At 60.5% G+C, this 15,672-nt stretch overlaps 4 protein-coding genes across 4 annotated transcripts; 1 reads left to right on the forward strand and 3 right to left on the reverse strand.

The window, feature by feature from the left end:
* Window positions 1-4: 4 nt before the first annotated feature.
* Window positions 5-1,972, forward strand: VTJ83DRAFT_2230 (uncharacterized protein; the record flags this gene model as incomplete). Its single annotated transcript, XM_071008478.1, has 1 exon — window positions 5-1,972. One exon carries the CDS (start codon window positions 5-7, stop codon window positions 1,970-1,972), a length of 1,968 nt encoding a protein of 655 aa, XP_070868770.1.
* Window positions 1,973-2,959: 987 nt separating this feature from the next.
* On the reverse strand, window positions 2,960-4,805 carry VTJ83DRAFT_2231 (uncharacterized protein; the record flags this gene model as incomplete). Its single annotated transcript, XM_071008479.1, has 3 exons — window positions 2,960-3,596; window positions 3,654-4,273; window positions 4,341-4,805. 3 exons carry the CDS (start codon window positions 4,803-4,805, stop codon window positions 2,960-2,962), a joined length of 1,722 nt encoding a protein of 573 aa, XP_070868771.1.
* A 3,984-nt stretch (window positions 4,806-8,789) lies between these two features.
* On the reverse strand, window positions 8,790-12,730 carry VTJ83DRAFT_2232 (uncharacterized protein; the record flags this gene model as incomplete). Its single annotated transcript, XM_071008480.1, has 5 exons — window positions 8,790-9,174; window positions 9,404-9,630; window positions 9,772-10,316; window positions 10,517-10,674; window positions 10,788-12,730. 5 exons carry the CDS (start codon window positions 12,728-12,730, stop codon window positions 8,790-8,792), a joined length of 3,258 nt encoding a protein of 1,085 aa, XP_070868772.1.
* A 1,907-nt stretch (window positions 12,731-14,637) lies between these two features.
* On the reverse strand, window positions 14,638-15,375 carry VTJ83DRAFT_2233 (uncharacterized protein; the record flags this gene model as incomplete). The annotated part of the gene is made up of 2 exons (XM_071008481.1): window positions 14,638-14,699; window positions 14,778-15,375. The coding sequence occupies 2 exons, from the start codon at window positions 15,373-15,375 to the stop codon at window positions 14,638-14,640; spliced, it is 660 nt and encodes a 219-aa protein (XP_070868773.1).
* Window positions 15,376-15,672: the final 297 nt, after the last annotated feature.

Consider the following 15,672-nt stretch of genomic DNA (forward strand, 5'->3'; position numbering starts at 1 on the left):
TACCATGCATCTACGCACCCTCCTACCGCTCGCCGTCCTCTCCTGCTCGGCAGCCGAGCCGATCCCGGATCGGTCCGTGATCCCCCGCGCCCGTCCCGACGCGCCCGACGGCTATGCGCCCCGGCAGGTGGACTGCCCGGCCCAGAAACCCACGATCCGCCGCGCCGATGGCCTCTCCCAGCGCGAGGCCGACTGGCTGGCCAAGCGCCGCCCGCTCACCGTCGAGCCCATGAAGGAGTTCCTCAAGCGCGCCAACATCGACGGCTTTGACGCCGACGAGTACATCAACAGGGTCGCCCCGGGCCTCGCGGACCTGCCCAACATCGCCCTCGCCGTCTCGGGCGGCGGCTACCGCGCCCTCATGAACGGCGCCGGCTTCATCAAGGCCGCCGACAGCCGCACGCCCGGGTCCACCGACAAGGGCGGCATCGGCGGCTTGCTCCAAGCCGCCACCTACCTCTCGGGCCTCTCGGGCGGCGGCTGGCTCGTGAGCAGCCTCTACGGCAACAACTTCACCACCGTCGGCGCCCTGCAGGCCGGCCACGAGGACAGCAACGTCTGGCGCTTCGACAACACCATCTTCAGGGGCCCCGACCTGCCCGGCATCATGGACACGGCGAGGTACTGGCGCCAGGTGTCCAACCAGGTCGACAGCAAGCGCCAGGCGGGCTTCCCCGTCTCCATCACCGACTACTGGGGGCGCGCCCTCGCCTACCAGCTCATCGACGCCCCCGAGGGCGGGCCGGCCTACACCTTCTCGAGCATCGCCGACGACGACGACTTCTCGGCCGCCAAAGCCCCCTTCCCCATCCTCGTGGCCGACGCCCGCAACCCGGGCTCGAGGGCCATCACGCTCAACAACACCGTCTTCGAGTTCAACCCCTACGAGATGGGCTCCTGGGACCCGACCTACTACGGCTTCGCCCCCATGCGCTACCTCGCCTCCAACTTTTCCGCCGGCGCCGTCCCCAAGGACGGCCACTGCGTCCGCGGCTTCGACGCGCTCAGCTTCATCTTTGGCACCTCGTCGTCGCTCTTCAACGCCTTCCTCCTCCAAAACATGACCGAGGTCGACGGGGTCCCCGACTTCATCGTCAACGCCGTCACCGCCATCCTCACCAACCTAGACGAGACGAGCAACGACATCGCCCAGTTCGTCCCCAACCCCTTCTACAAGTGGTCCCCGTCCACCAACCCCACCGCCGACACCCTCGAGCTCGACCTCGTCGACGGCGGCCTGGACCTCCAAAACATCCCCTTCTACCCGCTCGTCCAGCGCGAGCGCGCCGTCGACGTCGTCTTCGCCGTCGACTCGTCCGCCGACACGACCTACTCGTGGCCCAACGGCACCGCCATGCGCGCCAGCTACGAGCGCTCCTTCAACGCCATCGCCAACGGCACCCTCTTCCCCGCCGTCCCGGACGACGTCACCTTCGTCGCCCTCGGCCTCAACTCGCGCCCGACCTTTTTCGGCTGCGACCCGGCCAACTTCACCGCCGCCGACGCCCAAGCCGTCCCGCCCCTCATCGTCTACCTCCCCAACGCCCCTTACACCTTCATGTCCAACGTCACCACCTTTGACCCTTCCTACACCCTCCCCGAGCGCGACGCCATCATCCTCAACGGCTACAACGCCGCCACCCAGGCCAACGGCACCCTCGACGACCAGTGGCCCGCCTGCGTCGCCTGCGCCGTCCTGAGCCGCAGCCTCGCCCGCACCGGCACCCCCGTCCCGGACCAGTGCCGCCGCTGCTTCGAGCGCTACTGCTGGAACGGCACCACCGTCGACCCCGCCGCCGCCGGCGTCGCGCCCGGCGCCGGCGGCGCCGAGTACCAGCCCACCCCCAAGCTCGAGGGCTTCGACTCCCTCGAGTCCGGCGGGTCCCGCCTGAGCGTGTTCGGCAGGAGGAGGGACGAGAAGGCGGCCTGGGCCCTGGCGGTCGGCGTGGTGGCCGCGGCCGTCTGGTTGTAAGCGGGAGGGGGGAAAAGGCAGGGAAAAAAAAAAAAAAAAAAAGAAAGCAGCTGGCGAGGGTTGAAAAGCTGGTTGGCATGACTTGTCTCTTTTTTTTTTTTTTTTTTTTGTTCGGATTCGCTTCGTTTCGATTCTTGGGTTGCGCCAGTTGCTGGCCCCCAGCTGCCGGGGGGCGGGTGGTTGTTTCTGACCCGTATTACTTGCATCGTATTGCTGTTGTGATGACCATGTTGACAAGATACCACTAAATTCGAGTTTGATTTTCCGTTGAGTTCTGTCAAGCTGACCTTCCATCTTTATTTTTCGTGTCCTCGGTGGTGAACCCAAGGAGGGGAGGGGTTGTAGGGTGTCCCTCCCCCCCCCCCCCCCCCCAATGCCTGTTTGTTGATGTGTACCTCGGCTATCACTATTAATACCCCTGAATCGCACATCGACCCAAAACACTAGTTAAACAATTACGCCAAGGTAAAAAAAAAAAAAAAAAAAAAAAAACTCCGTGTTCTCGATGCTCTGCGCGGAATGCAAAAGGCTAACACAACACCAAAGACTTGACATGCAATAGATATCTTCTATTCGACAACCCCAACGGCCCCCCCTTTTGTTGCTTTTCGCAGCCGTTGCCCAGAAAACCAGAAAACCCCCGCCGCCTCCTTCGTTCCTGGCTGTGTGCCAACACGTCGAAGCTCTGGTCTGTTGGTTTTTACGTAGAAACCCTCATCCATAACCAATAGGGTCCTCGACTCAACCCAACCGGCAGCGTAGGGGTATCATCCATCGTCATCAAAATACAAGGAAAGGTTGGGTGTTGCGAAAATAGGCGAGAACATGCAGCAACAAGAGACAGTCCGTAGCTTTGAGCTGAACGACAAGCAACGCTAAAGAGCATCCCGAGTCTGAGGACGTGAAGCAGTTGAGCTTGCTTCTGGTTTCAACCTCGTTATCCCGGCCAACCAGCGAGCGATGCCACGCAGCCGCGACTCGCTGCTGTCATTGAAACGTATTCCGATAGGGCCCATCTATCCTTGCTTCGGTGATGCCCGAGGGCATTAGCCGAAGCCACTCGGCCCAGCTGTCCAGCTTGAAGGCGTCGTCGGTTAGGCGAAACGTGATGGTGATGTGCTGCGACCCGGCCAGCGAAGAGGCTGAGGAAGGGCCGGCCTGCCCGTGGTGACCCTGGCTCTGGCACTGGCTCTGGGCCTGGTGGCGGCGCGGAGCCAGGAGGATCGACGGTAACGTCTTGGTCCCGGACAGCTGCAGGATGAGCGGCGTGGGGAACTGCGCCACGGCCCTGTCGCTGGGATGCCTCTCCTTCACCAAGCTGGGATACACCGCCAGCAAGCGCCCGTGGAGCTCAGCCGCCGAGAAGGGTTCGAGGAACGCCCGGGCCGCCCGAGTCCTGAGCTGGTCCGCCAGGGCCCGCGTGAAGACGCCGCGGCCGAGCAGCTCAACGTGGTCCTCGCCCGCCGAAGCAGCCACCAGCTCCAGCATTCCTTCCTGCCTGGTCGTTGAATGGAATGGGTAATAGGCGCAGTCCATCAGTATAAGCGTGTCGGCGCGAGTGTTCTCAAAGAAATGCCGGATGCTGTCCCATCGAATGACGGAGGCGGGGTCGGCGTGCGGGGAGCTGCAGGCGATGTGAGCCTTGGAAAGGGTACAAAGACAACAAGGATAGGATGCGCACCTTGCCAGCACTGGTTCGCGGTTCGCGTTCAGATAGCTGTGGCCCGCGTAGCAGAAAATTTTGAGACAGTCGCGCTGGTTGTGGTCCGTGACAAAGTCACCAAGGACCTGCGATAGCCAGAGATAGGGGGTTCGCGACTCGTCCGTCCACCTGGGAATCGTCTTGACGTAGACCGTGTAGTCGTAGTCCTCCTGGAACGTCCGTTCGAGCTCTTCTAGGCCCCTCTGGGCGGCCGCATCCTCGTCTTCTTGCCAGCGGATCATGAGAACCGAGACATGAGCGTAACGGCTGCGGAACGGGTTGGCCAGGATTCGGTCCGCACTTCCCTGGAGGGTAGCCCGGAAGTTGTCAAACCCGGGCAAGGGCGGCAGCTGAACGGGCTTGTCCGGGCGGGGACCTGACGGAAGAGGGGTCCGGATGCGGCCCTCGTTCTGCAACGGCTGGCCGGGTGCGTGGGACGACGGAGGATCTATGTCCATGGCTCGTGGCTCCTGCCCGGAGGTTAGGGCCACGGCGCTCAGCTGGGAGCCCCTGATGGGCGGGAGCTCCTGAGACGGCTCGTGGGATCGGAATCTCCTGGCAGCCTCCTCCCACGTCATGTTGTGGTGGTTCGGATGACACTACGGGACGTCAGCAGCTGCTCAACAGCGTTTCCTCTTTTATTTTTGCGGCGCGCGTGGTGCTCACCGCGACTCTACGGCGGCGACAGTCCGCGCAAGCACCCATCTTCCGGATAAGATGGGCCCGCTCGCGTTGCACGGCCGTCAGCGGCCCGACCCGGCGTCTCGTCGGCCGGCGTTGCGGGGGTACATTGGATCCGTCCCTCGCCGAGAACACCCCTTGCGTCGGCTGGGCGGGATACGTGGGCGACGAAACCACGCTGCTGAAAGGGGTCCCTGCGGCGGTCGCGGTGGCCTCGGCGGCGAGGGTGGTGGTGGTGGTCAGGGCGGTCGCCACCGTCGATACCGAGGACGTGGTATTCTTCCGCACAGGCTGAGGGGCATTGGCGTCGGCGTGGCTCGCATGGTCCGAAGGGGGTGGGCCTATGGTGGAAGGGCGGTGGTCCTCGGAGTTGGCGAGCAGCTGTGAGAGGGGGCGGCGGTCGTCACTCTTGTTGGGCGGCGCCTCAGCCAACATGGGAGGAGGTTGCATCCTTTGTCTGACATGCACGGGGGATGGTCAGACGGAGCAAAATCCCATCATCAACGGCTCGAGCCAAGGCTGCTTCCCACTGCTCGATCACTACCGGCGGACCCTGAGATGCCTCGACGCAGCCGACCGTCTCCGCATTCGAGTGTCGGAGTGCCGAGCGTGCCCTGCGGAACCAGGGCGGACGCAAGTTGTCGGGAGGTCCCCACACCAACGGACCTCGAGGCGGTGTTCGGGGTTAGGGGAGCTTGAGCCGGAGCCGCTCCGCGCCTGGGCCGACCGAGGACCGAGTCCGGGGGAATGAACCGGGGCTAGGTGAGGGAGAGAGCCGGAGTGCCGTTGGCGAATCCAGCGGGTCGGTGAAGGACAGGCAGGGAGATCCAAGGTAGGCAAAACTGCACAAGTTCCGAAGAAGCACAGGAGAAGAAAATCTCGTCTGATAGCACGGGTGAAGAAGGCCCGATCACGCCTGCGGAGGGAAACCGGGAGCAGCGCGGCTCGAGTCGTGGCTCTATGGGGCTAATATGGCCAAGAATACCCGCGAAGTGAGAGAGAGAAAAAAAAACACCCAAGGTAGGCCAGTCGACGTGATTGACGGAGCCGGGAGCGGGAGCGGGAGCGGGATTGAGTCGAAGTTGCACAGCAGACCAATCGAGTCGAGCTGTGTGAGAGTGAGACTGCAGAGCTGCAGCGCTCTGGAGTTTGGCGATGTTGAAGAGTGACGGGAGCCCAATCGAGGCAAAGGAACGACGATACCATGAAAAGACAAGGAAGGGAAAAAAAAAAATCCTTAATGGAAGACTTGGGATCTCTTCTTGCTCCTTCCCTCTCCTCCTCTTTTTCTGTACCCAACGGTCGAGAAGCTGGAAGGTGGAGAGGAACCCGCGCGGAAGGGACGATCGAGATGGTTCAAGATGTCGCGATCCGCCCACCAGGCAAGTCCTACCTTGGGATGGGATCTTTTGTTGATTGCGCCGCAGGTGGGTTCAACTTCCAAATTGAACCAACTTTTTCCCCTTCCTCGACTCTCCATTCTCCATTCCTGCTCCATGCTCCATTCGATGCAAGCAAGACTTCCATGTCACCCGTCACCTCGTTGTCACCCCGTTGTCACCTCGCCGTCACGCCGTCGTCACCCAAAGTGCCACTCCGGCAGCATGGTTTCCTATTAGGTCCCCTCTCGCATTCTTTTTTTTCGATACCATGCCGCGGTAAGCTCTCGCTTCGAGGCTCAATTCAGTCAAGTCTCTTCAAGCCTAAACCTTCTTGTGTCCCCCCTCCCAACGACAACCCAACCAGACGCATCGGGATACCCCAGACCACGTGGACCCTGCCATTGAGCTTCACCGCGCAGCCCGGCCACCTTGTGGAGTTCGCAACCCACCGTTCGAGCTCCAAGGTCCCCCTCGAAGCACCCCTCACGAACCGACCCATCCCGCGCGGCATGCCACTCGGGAGCCTCCCCAAGTCTCCTTTTCCACTCGCCTTCCCGGTCAGGCACCTCGGCGCGTGCATACACAGTACAGGACGTGACGGCACGCCTATACGTAAGGTACATGCCTCCATGCCAGCGTTTGCTGTGTCCAGGAACCAGACCTGCTGACCGGCATTTGCGAGGTAACCTTCCTTACGACCACCCCGGGGACGGCTTTTTTGGTGCGGGGCCGTCGACCCCCACGTTCGCGAAAATCGCAAAGCAGACGTTCCTGGCGGCGGCCAAAACACTGACTGAGGTGAAGGCTCGATTCACAACCAAATACGTCCTCCATACACCCTTACGTAACGCCAAACGCACGGTGAAGGATGCCAATCGGAGCAGAGAAACCCAGAAACCTGCTGCCAGCTTCACCGCTCGCCGGCCACCCGATTGGCTCGCTGGAGGGTTGCCGGTCACCGGCTCCACAACCCGTTTTCTTCCCGAGGACGCCACGGCCGTTTTCGCTGTCGAGGTCTAGGGCTGCGGTCTAGGGTGAGAACGACATGTCGTTCCACCGGGCTTGCGATAACGTTACTTGGTATGTCTCTCGCTTCTGGATCGTTGCGCCTGTGCTCCCCGCCGGCAGACCCCTCAACCGGGGAGCCGGCTTATGTATCGTACACAGTATGTACGCAGTACATCCATATAGTACATAAGAGACGCTGGGAATCAAGGGACGCCGAACGAAACAAGCAAGGACGAGAGGGCCAATGCTTCGTTGGACCCCAAGGACCGCCTCCAAGAGAGCCAACAAGCGTAACGTACCGACACGGAATGGACGCTCATTACCAGCTACCTCCTACTGCCGCTGTCCTCGCTGTTCCTGTCCACAGAGGCTCGGCCCGATCGCTTCACCGACATGTGCCCCGTAGGCGATTCCAACAGAGATCCATCCCCTGCAGCAAGCACAAGGCAGGTGCTTTGTCTGCCCCACTCTTCGCCGTGCGCAACCTCCAGCCTCTTCCTCTTTCATCAGCGTTGATTCGATCTGCTTTTGCTTTCTTTTCTGTATCAACATCTGCACATCTGCCCTTTCTCCACACTATTGCGCCCTCTCGAGCTAGAGCAAGCCAATGCGCCAACCCCAGCTCGTGCATCCACTATCGTGCTACACACAGAATAAGCTTCGCAATCCGGGGCGAACGCGGAGTTGGGGGGAAAGCGGGGAGCCGACAGCCACGGAGGGGAAGGGGGACAATTGGACAAGCTGCGCCTTGGAGCTGGACAGATGGGAACGTGTTGCGTTTGCAGCAATAGATGGTTGATGCACATTCGACTTGTTCCCCACGCTTCCAGCAGTTCCCTCCAGTCGTTTTCTGCTCATGCATTGCTACCCGTGCTCCATCCCAGGCTCGGTACAACGGCCCAATGGTTCTTTGTGGCATGGCCAGTTCTGTTATTGTCTCTCCTGCTCATCTCCCCGCGCGCTGCTTCTGGCGTTTGTCTCACAGCACTATCTGACCTGACAAACCAGCGCCACCCGGCTTATCCAGAGACTGGACGGCACCATCCCGTTGCGACCCCGTGTGCGTGAAGCGAGAGAGACGTCAACAAACCGTCGTTACATTGGACTTGACCTGTCCGGGTTGGCCCGGTTGGCCCGTCGGCCGCGGGGTCGGGGGGAACGGCCGTGTCTCAACAAAGCTGCCCATTCCGCCACGGTACCGAGGCCCGTATCGCCGGCATGCTGAATAGCTTAAATTCCAGTCTACGCAGAAGACGCAATATCTCGGGCTTCAAATCCCATGCCTGGATATGCGTGTTATCTCGGGTCAACGGACTGACCTACATCGCCCACGTTCGCTACGGCGGGAGAAACCACCTTGCGGACGGCTTCGCTGCGTCCAAAGCCGGCGCCGGTGGCATTCGCCAATGCATGGATAACCACTAGCGACGCCAATGGCGCTGAATGCCGAACCCGAACCAGCACTTCTACCGTGGGAGCAGGGACGGCGTACCGGGTCGTGTTTTGCACACCTTGGCCAGCTTAGGGGGGGGGGGGGGGGGGACCGCCCGCCGTGGATAGGTCGCTGCGTGTGCTTCCGTGCCACGTCAACGGCGAGCCAGTCAGCACTACCTCCGCAGATCATGGCGCGCCATTGTCCATTGTCCAGAAGAGCGTGCGCGGGCTTGCTCCGGGTCTCGGCATGGCCGGAGATGGCGCGATAACAATCTGCATCCCCCTCTGCGGTTGTGGGAGGTGGTGTCTCCGGCACAAACACTCGAGCTGCAGGTTGCACCACTTCCTCGCCATCTCGCCGGAACACCATAGGTCACCGGCGGGCCGTTTGGGGCCAATTAGGCGCGAAGATGTCGACATACCTTGGCTGCCGGTTACCCCGACCCTCACAGATGAAGCCCCGTTTTCTGAGCTCTGGTGGGAAAGACGGCCAACAAACACTTTGCCGATGCGCAGGTTGACAAAACTCCAAGTGGATCTCGTCGGGCACTGTAATAAGTGCTTGGTACCGTGTCTGTCACATTGCACAATGCTCAGATCACAGGCGCCTTCAGCCGGTATTCCCCGCCGCGTCTCCCTTGTTCAGGTTGAGGACCCAGCCCCTTTCTCTCGGCCTGAACCTGCAGGTTATGGCTTGCAACTTGCGGGACGACTCCGAGCTTTGGCTTCCGCGCCGCGTGCTGTCCAGGAACACGTCCATCTGCGTTTCCAGATACGTCTTGTCCTCTGCGGAGATGGCAAGCAGCCCCGCGGCGGACGACCCCTTGAGGATCTTGACGTTCCAGACGGCCGTCTGGATCATGATTCCTACCAGGAAGCTGGCCGACAGCGCTACTTGGATGGCCAGGAACGTAATCCAAGCCCACTGGACGCGGACGTAGCTTTCTGTGGCGAGCACGGTCCCGCTCGCTGTGCTCGAGCTCATGGAACGGATTCTATGCCAGGGCAAGAGTTAGCACCCGTAACCTTGTGGCGGTTGGCGCTTCCCCAACGCTGGTGGCGACGGGAGGAGGTCGGCCGCTACGGTCATCCCGGACCTCCTCCACGGCGGTATCGTGGCTTTGGGGCGGAAGGGAAGCCAGCAACGAGAAGCCGCGAGCAGCTGGAAATGCGAATCCGAGAGGGGGTAGAGAAGAGCGGAGCCAAAAAGGAAGGTCTACTTGCGCGTTCGTCAAGCTGGTGGCCACGTTGGCCGTCACGTTTCGGACCGCAGCCCGCGTCACGTCCTCGTCAAGCACGCTGCGGCCAAACATGGCGTGCCCGATCGCCTCACTTACGGGGGTCTCGCCGCCGATGGCCTTTCCGTAGCTGTGCGAGTACGTCCCCGAGAAAACGGACCGGAGGTACCCGTTGAGCAGCCTCACGTCGTCCCGCCTGACCGAGTATACCCCCTGCCCCTCAGCGCTGGTCATCCCCAACATCACCGGCCGAGCTGATGCCGAGGAAGACGAGGAGGGCGAGGAGGTGGTATCCCCCAAGGTCACCAGCGCGCCCCTCGCTTCGTCCTCGGTCGTCAGCATCGCCGAGCTTACCACTTGACTGCTCGACAACCCATTTTCCGTCACTACTTGATATGTGTTGACGCAAAAGTGCAGCAGAACTTCCACGGCGCGGAACCCTTCCAGATCAGCAACCGCAGGCACGGGCTGCTCCGCCCCATCATCATCAGCCGCCGCTTGGTGGACGTAGTAGATCAAGAAGAAGTTGGCCACGGCGCTGGAGACGCGCCCGTCCTGGTCCGAAAAGGCGAGGCTTGTTCTGGCGGGGAGGAAGAGCCCATCTTCCTCCTCGGGGTCGAGGTTGCTTGCGGAGGCGTTGTACGGGGAGGAGATGTTGAGGTTGACGCTCGTGGCCCCGCCGACGAGGAAGACGCCGTTGGGCAGGCGGGCACGGCGGACGGTTTCGTCGCCCGCTTGGCCTGCGAAGGACGGCGCGCCCTGGCTAGATGCGCTGGCTGGGCTGGAGACGGCGAGCCGGTCGGAGACGTCGGCCACGGCGGCGCAGATGGCGAGCGAGCTGGCGTTCCGCGGCCAGCGGCAGTAGCCCGAGCTGCAGAGGGGCTGGAGGTGTGGGAACTCTGAGTCAACGGGATGGTGGATTCCTGAGTGGATGGCTTGTTTCTCTCGGGCGTCGAGAGTCGCTGGCGGGGAGGGAGTGTGGGAGGGGAGGGGGTCAGCGTTTCGCCCATTCGCCGTCGACGGAGACTTTTGCTGCTGCTGCTGCTGCTGCTGCTGTCGGTAGCAGCAGCTTGGAAAGGAAGGGGGCGTGTCTTCTTACCATACGGGGTGGGGTGGGAGTACGCTTCGCTAACAGAGAGACGGGCCATCCCGCTGCCCGCCTCAAGCGTCCGCATGGGATATGTGATGGCGCCCTGGGTGAGTGGAGAGAGCAGGAAACTTGTCGTCAGCGCTGTGGCCGCCATCATGCCGAGCGCCCTGCCAACAGCACGCACGCGTCAGCATTGCCAATCGACCACGCAGGAAGAAACCACGCCAGCCAGCCAGTGGGCGGTGGCGTGAGCGGCCTCATTTTTCGTCCCCTCCCATACCTTCCTTTCCTCTTCCAAACCAGCGCTGCAGCTCCCCCCGGGCTGCGCTTCGCGTCCTCGAAGGTCACAAAATCCGCCAGCGGCTTGTCGCCGCGGGCGAACGAGTTCCACTTGAGCTGGGACAGGCCCTCAGTCAGCGGCACGGCCAGAACCACCTGGCACACAGTCGTCAGGAACGCCACAAGCGTGTTGAGCGACACGGTGAGCGGCCAGCCGGCCAGAGCGTGCCCGTCAAACGTCCAGAGAACGACCACAATGATGGCCATGAGGAGGGTGCCGACAAGGCAGCAGGCAATTTCGGGGATCCAGTGGCTGCAAAAGTCGAGCAGGGCGGGACAGCCGCTTCTGTGCTCCCTTCTGCTCCCTCCATCGGCATCTTGATGGCCATCGATTCCTTCCCCTCCATCACCGCCGCCGCCGCCGCCGCCGCCACCACCACCACCACCATGACGGAACGAACTTAACAATCGCAACCCCCTAGCCACAGACGTTCCCCGTTCGGATCCAGGGCCGGGACCGGCTCCATTCCAACCCATCTCTTCAACCCGCTCAACCGCTTCCTCCTTCCGCCTCCTCGCGTCCTCCTCCTTTCTTGTCTTCCGCCGTTGCTTCCTCTGCCGGTCCCACGACCGCCTCGCCTTGGGGGTGTACATGCCCTCGGGGATGCTAGGGAAGGTGTCCGCGGGGGGTACGCCGGCGACGGGCACCTCGACGTGGGACTCGTCTTTGTGCTCCCCGGCGTCGGCAGACGTGGCAGAAGCGGCGGCGACGATGGCGGCTTCGGCCGGGGAGGGGAAGTAGGTGAGGTCTGAATACCGCATGAAAGGGCCTGCGGGTGTTGGTTGAGGTTGGTGCGGCGGGCCCTGCCACGGCCCAAGCGCAGGTAAGGCTGCTGTTGCCGTTGATGTGGCTGTTGCTGTAGATGCTGCGAGGAGCCCGGAGGATGAGGCCGGCGCGAAGGCGTTTGCGGAGGTCAGCCTTGATGCCGGAGCCGCCGGCTTGTCGACGGCTGACGCAAGAAGGCCCTGGTCGCGCCGGGGCTCTCTTAGGCGTGCCGTTGGAAGCCGTTGCACGTCCCGGCTGCTGTGTGCATGCTCGGTCGGCCGGTAGGACATCTCGTCCTCGACCGGATGGTGGGCTGGCCATGGTTCTCCCGTAAGCTTAGGCGCCGTTCCAACGGCTCCTGACCCTCCTATCCCCGTCGCAGGCCAACCCGTGCCTCCCGGTGTGCTCTCCAGTGATGCGTGAGCTGCTACTGGTGCTGCTGCTGTTTCTGGAGCCGCTGTGTTGCGAGAGTATTGCTGCGGGGGTGAAGGCGTCAGTCCCGCCGGCCCTCGGTACCCGTACGCCTCCCCCTTGGCATGGTTGTCGGGGTCGACCTCTTCATGGATCGAGCTGGCCGGCGACACGGTAAACACCCCCGCGCTGCTCACCGTGTCCATGCGCCGGGGTTGCTGCCCGCCCCAGCCACCAAACCCTCCTGCTCCCTCTACTCCTTCTCCTCCTCCTCCTCCTCCGACGCCACCGCCGCTGCTCATGCTGCTACGCGTTGGGTGAAGGCAGTTTTGTTGCTGCTGCTGCTGCTGCTGCTGCTGCTGAGGCTCTGGGAGGATGGGTGAGACAGTGGAGGGATCGAAGGGGGCTGTGGCGGGTGCTGCAGTCGTGATGACCGTAGGGGAGGAAATATCTCTCTGCCCCGGAACCGGTCTTCGAGAGGGGATCACGTCCGGCGGCGAGTACGTGATGTTGCTGCTGGCGGCGGCGGCGGTGGCGGTGGTTGTCGCGTCGGCGCTGTTAGAATGGATGCTGTCTCTGCCACCATCGGCGGCTTGCGGTGGGTGGAAGGCATAGTAGTAAGCATTGTTGTACTGGCGGTAGCCACGGCGGTCATGGGCGCTGGGGCCGAAGCCTCCCGGGCCGGGATTCGGATTGGACCCAGACATGATCAGGACGCGCGGCGGCGGCGCAGGCGGCACAGGCAACGGCTTCGGAGTCGAGGAGCACGGGCGTTCCCTCGTTCACCTAGCTCTGCTGGCTCGAAGAGGTTGACCCGGTGGATGGGGCCCAGGTTCGGCGTGATGATGACTCGACGCGGATTGAAGCTGCTCGCTGATGAGAGATGAAGAGGGTGAGATGGAACCGTCGATTGGTGAAGAGGACGGAATGTTTGCCCCCTCCCTTTTCTATTTGGAGAATCTTCCCGCCACCGGACAAAGATTCTCGGTGTGTTTGCTTTTCCTATGGAGGATAGCGACGATCAATGATCTTTACGAACCTTCATCCCCACGGACGGGAAGAGGGGGAAAAAACACAAGAACCTTTCCCACGTCCCGCTCATGTTTCCGGGATTTGTTGGAGGTCCAGCGGTTTGTGGGGAAACAGTCCGGGGAATGATGAAACAGTAGCGTATGCGGTTCCCTCCACGTCGCGCATGTGGTGGTAGTACAGGACGGTTTGTATCAACCGGAGCGGAGGTAAGGCCAGGGTAGCACGCAGACTCCCTGGCTCCCGGCCAGGGCGCATCTCACCTCATCCTGCCCTCTCACAGGGCTGGTGTAACTCGGGTATTTAACGAGGGGTCGTCGCATTCGACCAGCAGCCAGCATAGAGGCGACCTGGGCTGAAAAACCTAGAGAGGCCAAGGTAAGATGGGGGGAAAAGATGAGGCCGTGACCCTCCCTTCCTCCTCTCACTTGTGTTGCATGCTCTGTCCAAAAGCCTAGGTGCTCTGTTGAGTAGTAGAGTTGAGTTCTTGACGGATGCTCCGCCTCAGCTACCTCAGTTTGCCGGCGGCCGTTGCGGTTTCAACCACCCAACGGCTGAACGCTGTCACAAAAAGCACAAAAAAGCAAACCACCCACCCCAGACGTCAACCTGCCAGGTTTCGGTGGTCAGATTCCGCAACGTTCTTCCGGGAAAAAGTTCAACACGCACGAGGGCTTAGCGGTGCTTACTATCACACACCCGATAACCCCCCTTCCCGTATGCAAGTGCGCTAGCTTGACGTTGGGAGAAGGCTCAGCGCGAGAGGAAGCGCGTCGGGCGTTGGGCCTTCTCTTCCCCTCGCCTCCCACCAGGCTTACTGCCAATATCATCCTGTGACAGCAAAAACGGATCCGCTGATGCTGCCATCAGCTAGTGCACCATATATACCTGCTACTGCAACACATCCAAAGGCATTTCCTTCTCTCTCTCTGTTGAGCGGTGTGTAACTGAGACAGCGTCGGTATCTAAACGAACATGAGACAACCCTTTTGAAATGTCGGCAAATAAAAAAAAAAAAAACCTTGCCGAGAACGAAATTATGCAGCGCGTGTGGCAACTCCCAGAATTGCTTGACAGATGCTTGGGAGAGTGTGCCTTTGTTCTACTTCTAGGTGGCACCTGGTGTGACAGCAAAAACGGATCCGCTGATGCTGCCATCAGCTAGTGCACCATATATACCTGCTACTGCAACACCTGGAAAATGGAAGAGGGAGGGAAGAGCCGTTTGATACCTAGTACGGTAATAATTAGGTATTTAGACACCCGTATCCCTTCTTACAAACGTTGAGGACATAGGATCTTGGGTGATGTGTTCCTCTCCGCTGTTCTCAGATTGATATTGACCTCCCCCGTTTATCAACCCTAATTATTCAAAAAAGGAGAAAAAAAAGAGAGAAAATAGGTACCTATCTTTGATAATGGCGATTCAAGACGCTGCTTGCCATGATCTCTAAATATCCTATAATAAATACCTGTTGTTCCAGGTTAATACCTCGCGGCCCTTTGTTGCTAGGCATGCGTTCCTATTCTCTGCGTCCTGTCACTTCCAACCTCCGCCCTCTCGCCACCGTCAAAGTCGTTCATCTCATTGGCCTGTTACCACTTGGTTGCGTTCAGATGTCAGGGGCGGCTGGTTATTGATGAGCGCTGTTGATAGAGAGTTAGCACCAATCAAAGACTTAGGCCGGCCTTTTCCCCCTCTCGGGCATGTCTCCAGAAGCTAACCTAGAGCTGTAATCATTGGGTCAGAGATCCCCTGGAGCAGGTTCCAAGTTTTGGGAGCGGGGGTTGTAGTTTGCTCAGGCATTCCGGCCATGAATCTTATCCGAGCCGTTTCTGGCGGGCTTCGTGGCGGTGGTTCGCGATTCACAGGATGGCTTATGTCTTTTTTGGACAGGCCTCTGCGTTTGCGGAACCAGAAAAATCTTGAAGAGCGAGGCGGTGAATTCCTTCCTGGCGGGATTGGTGTCTTCTTGAGCTGGTCTATCGTAGGCTCCAGGCCGGTCATGGTCTTCAGGCTCACGCTTGACGGATAGTCACTTCTTATTTCCCATGAAGAGCTCTTTTGAGCCACGTGCCATTCACGACAGTGGCCCGGTGTTTCGAACTCGAGGGTAAAACGATCCTTGGACATATGGAACCCGGCGAGGTTTCTCGCCACACGGCTAGCATGTCTGTCTGGGCTTTGATGTGACCATGCCGCGTCGGACAGCCTTGAGTACTCTGCAGCGTCCTCATCAGATCCGAAGGTAAGGTGGATCGTTGCGAGCCCATCCCCGCTGCGAGAAAAATCAACCGATATGTACTCGGGGTAGATGACCATGTTGGTCTAAAGAATTGACTTGTGGCATGAAAACTGCTGAGCCGGGCCTTGGACTACTAGAACATAAGTCCAAGCAAAAGAATTCAGATGGGGGACAAAGCCAAGAGAGAGAGAGAGAGAGAGAGAGAGAGAGATGAGCGGGGTGCTGCTCCTCAAGACAGCATGTGGCGTCCCGAGCACAGCCTAGCATTTTTGTCCTCCAAGGATATTGGCCGCAGCCGCAGTACATATGCAGCAGTACGTTGTGGCGCTCGAAGGGGTTGGTCAGACTTGAACCGAAGCTGCATGCGACCATGT

Source organism: Remersonia thermophila, chromosome 2 (assembly GCF_042764415.1).
Source record: "Remersonia thermophila strain ATCC 22073 chromosome 2, whole genome shotgun sequence".
NCBI classification, from domain to species: domain Eukaryota; kingdom Fungi; phylum Ascomycota; class Sordariomycetes; order Sordariales; family Chaetomiaceae; genus Remersonia; species Remersonia thermophila.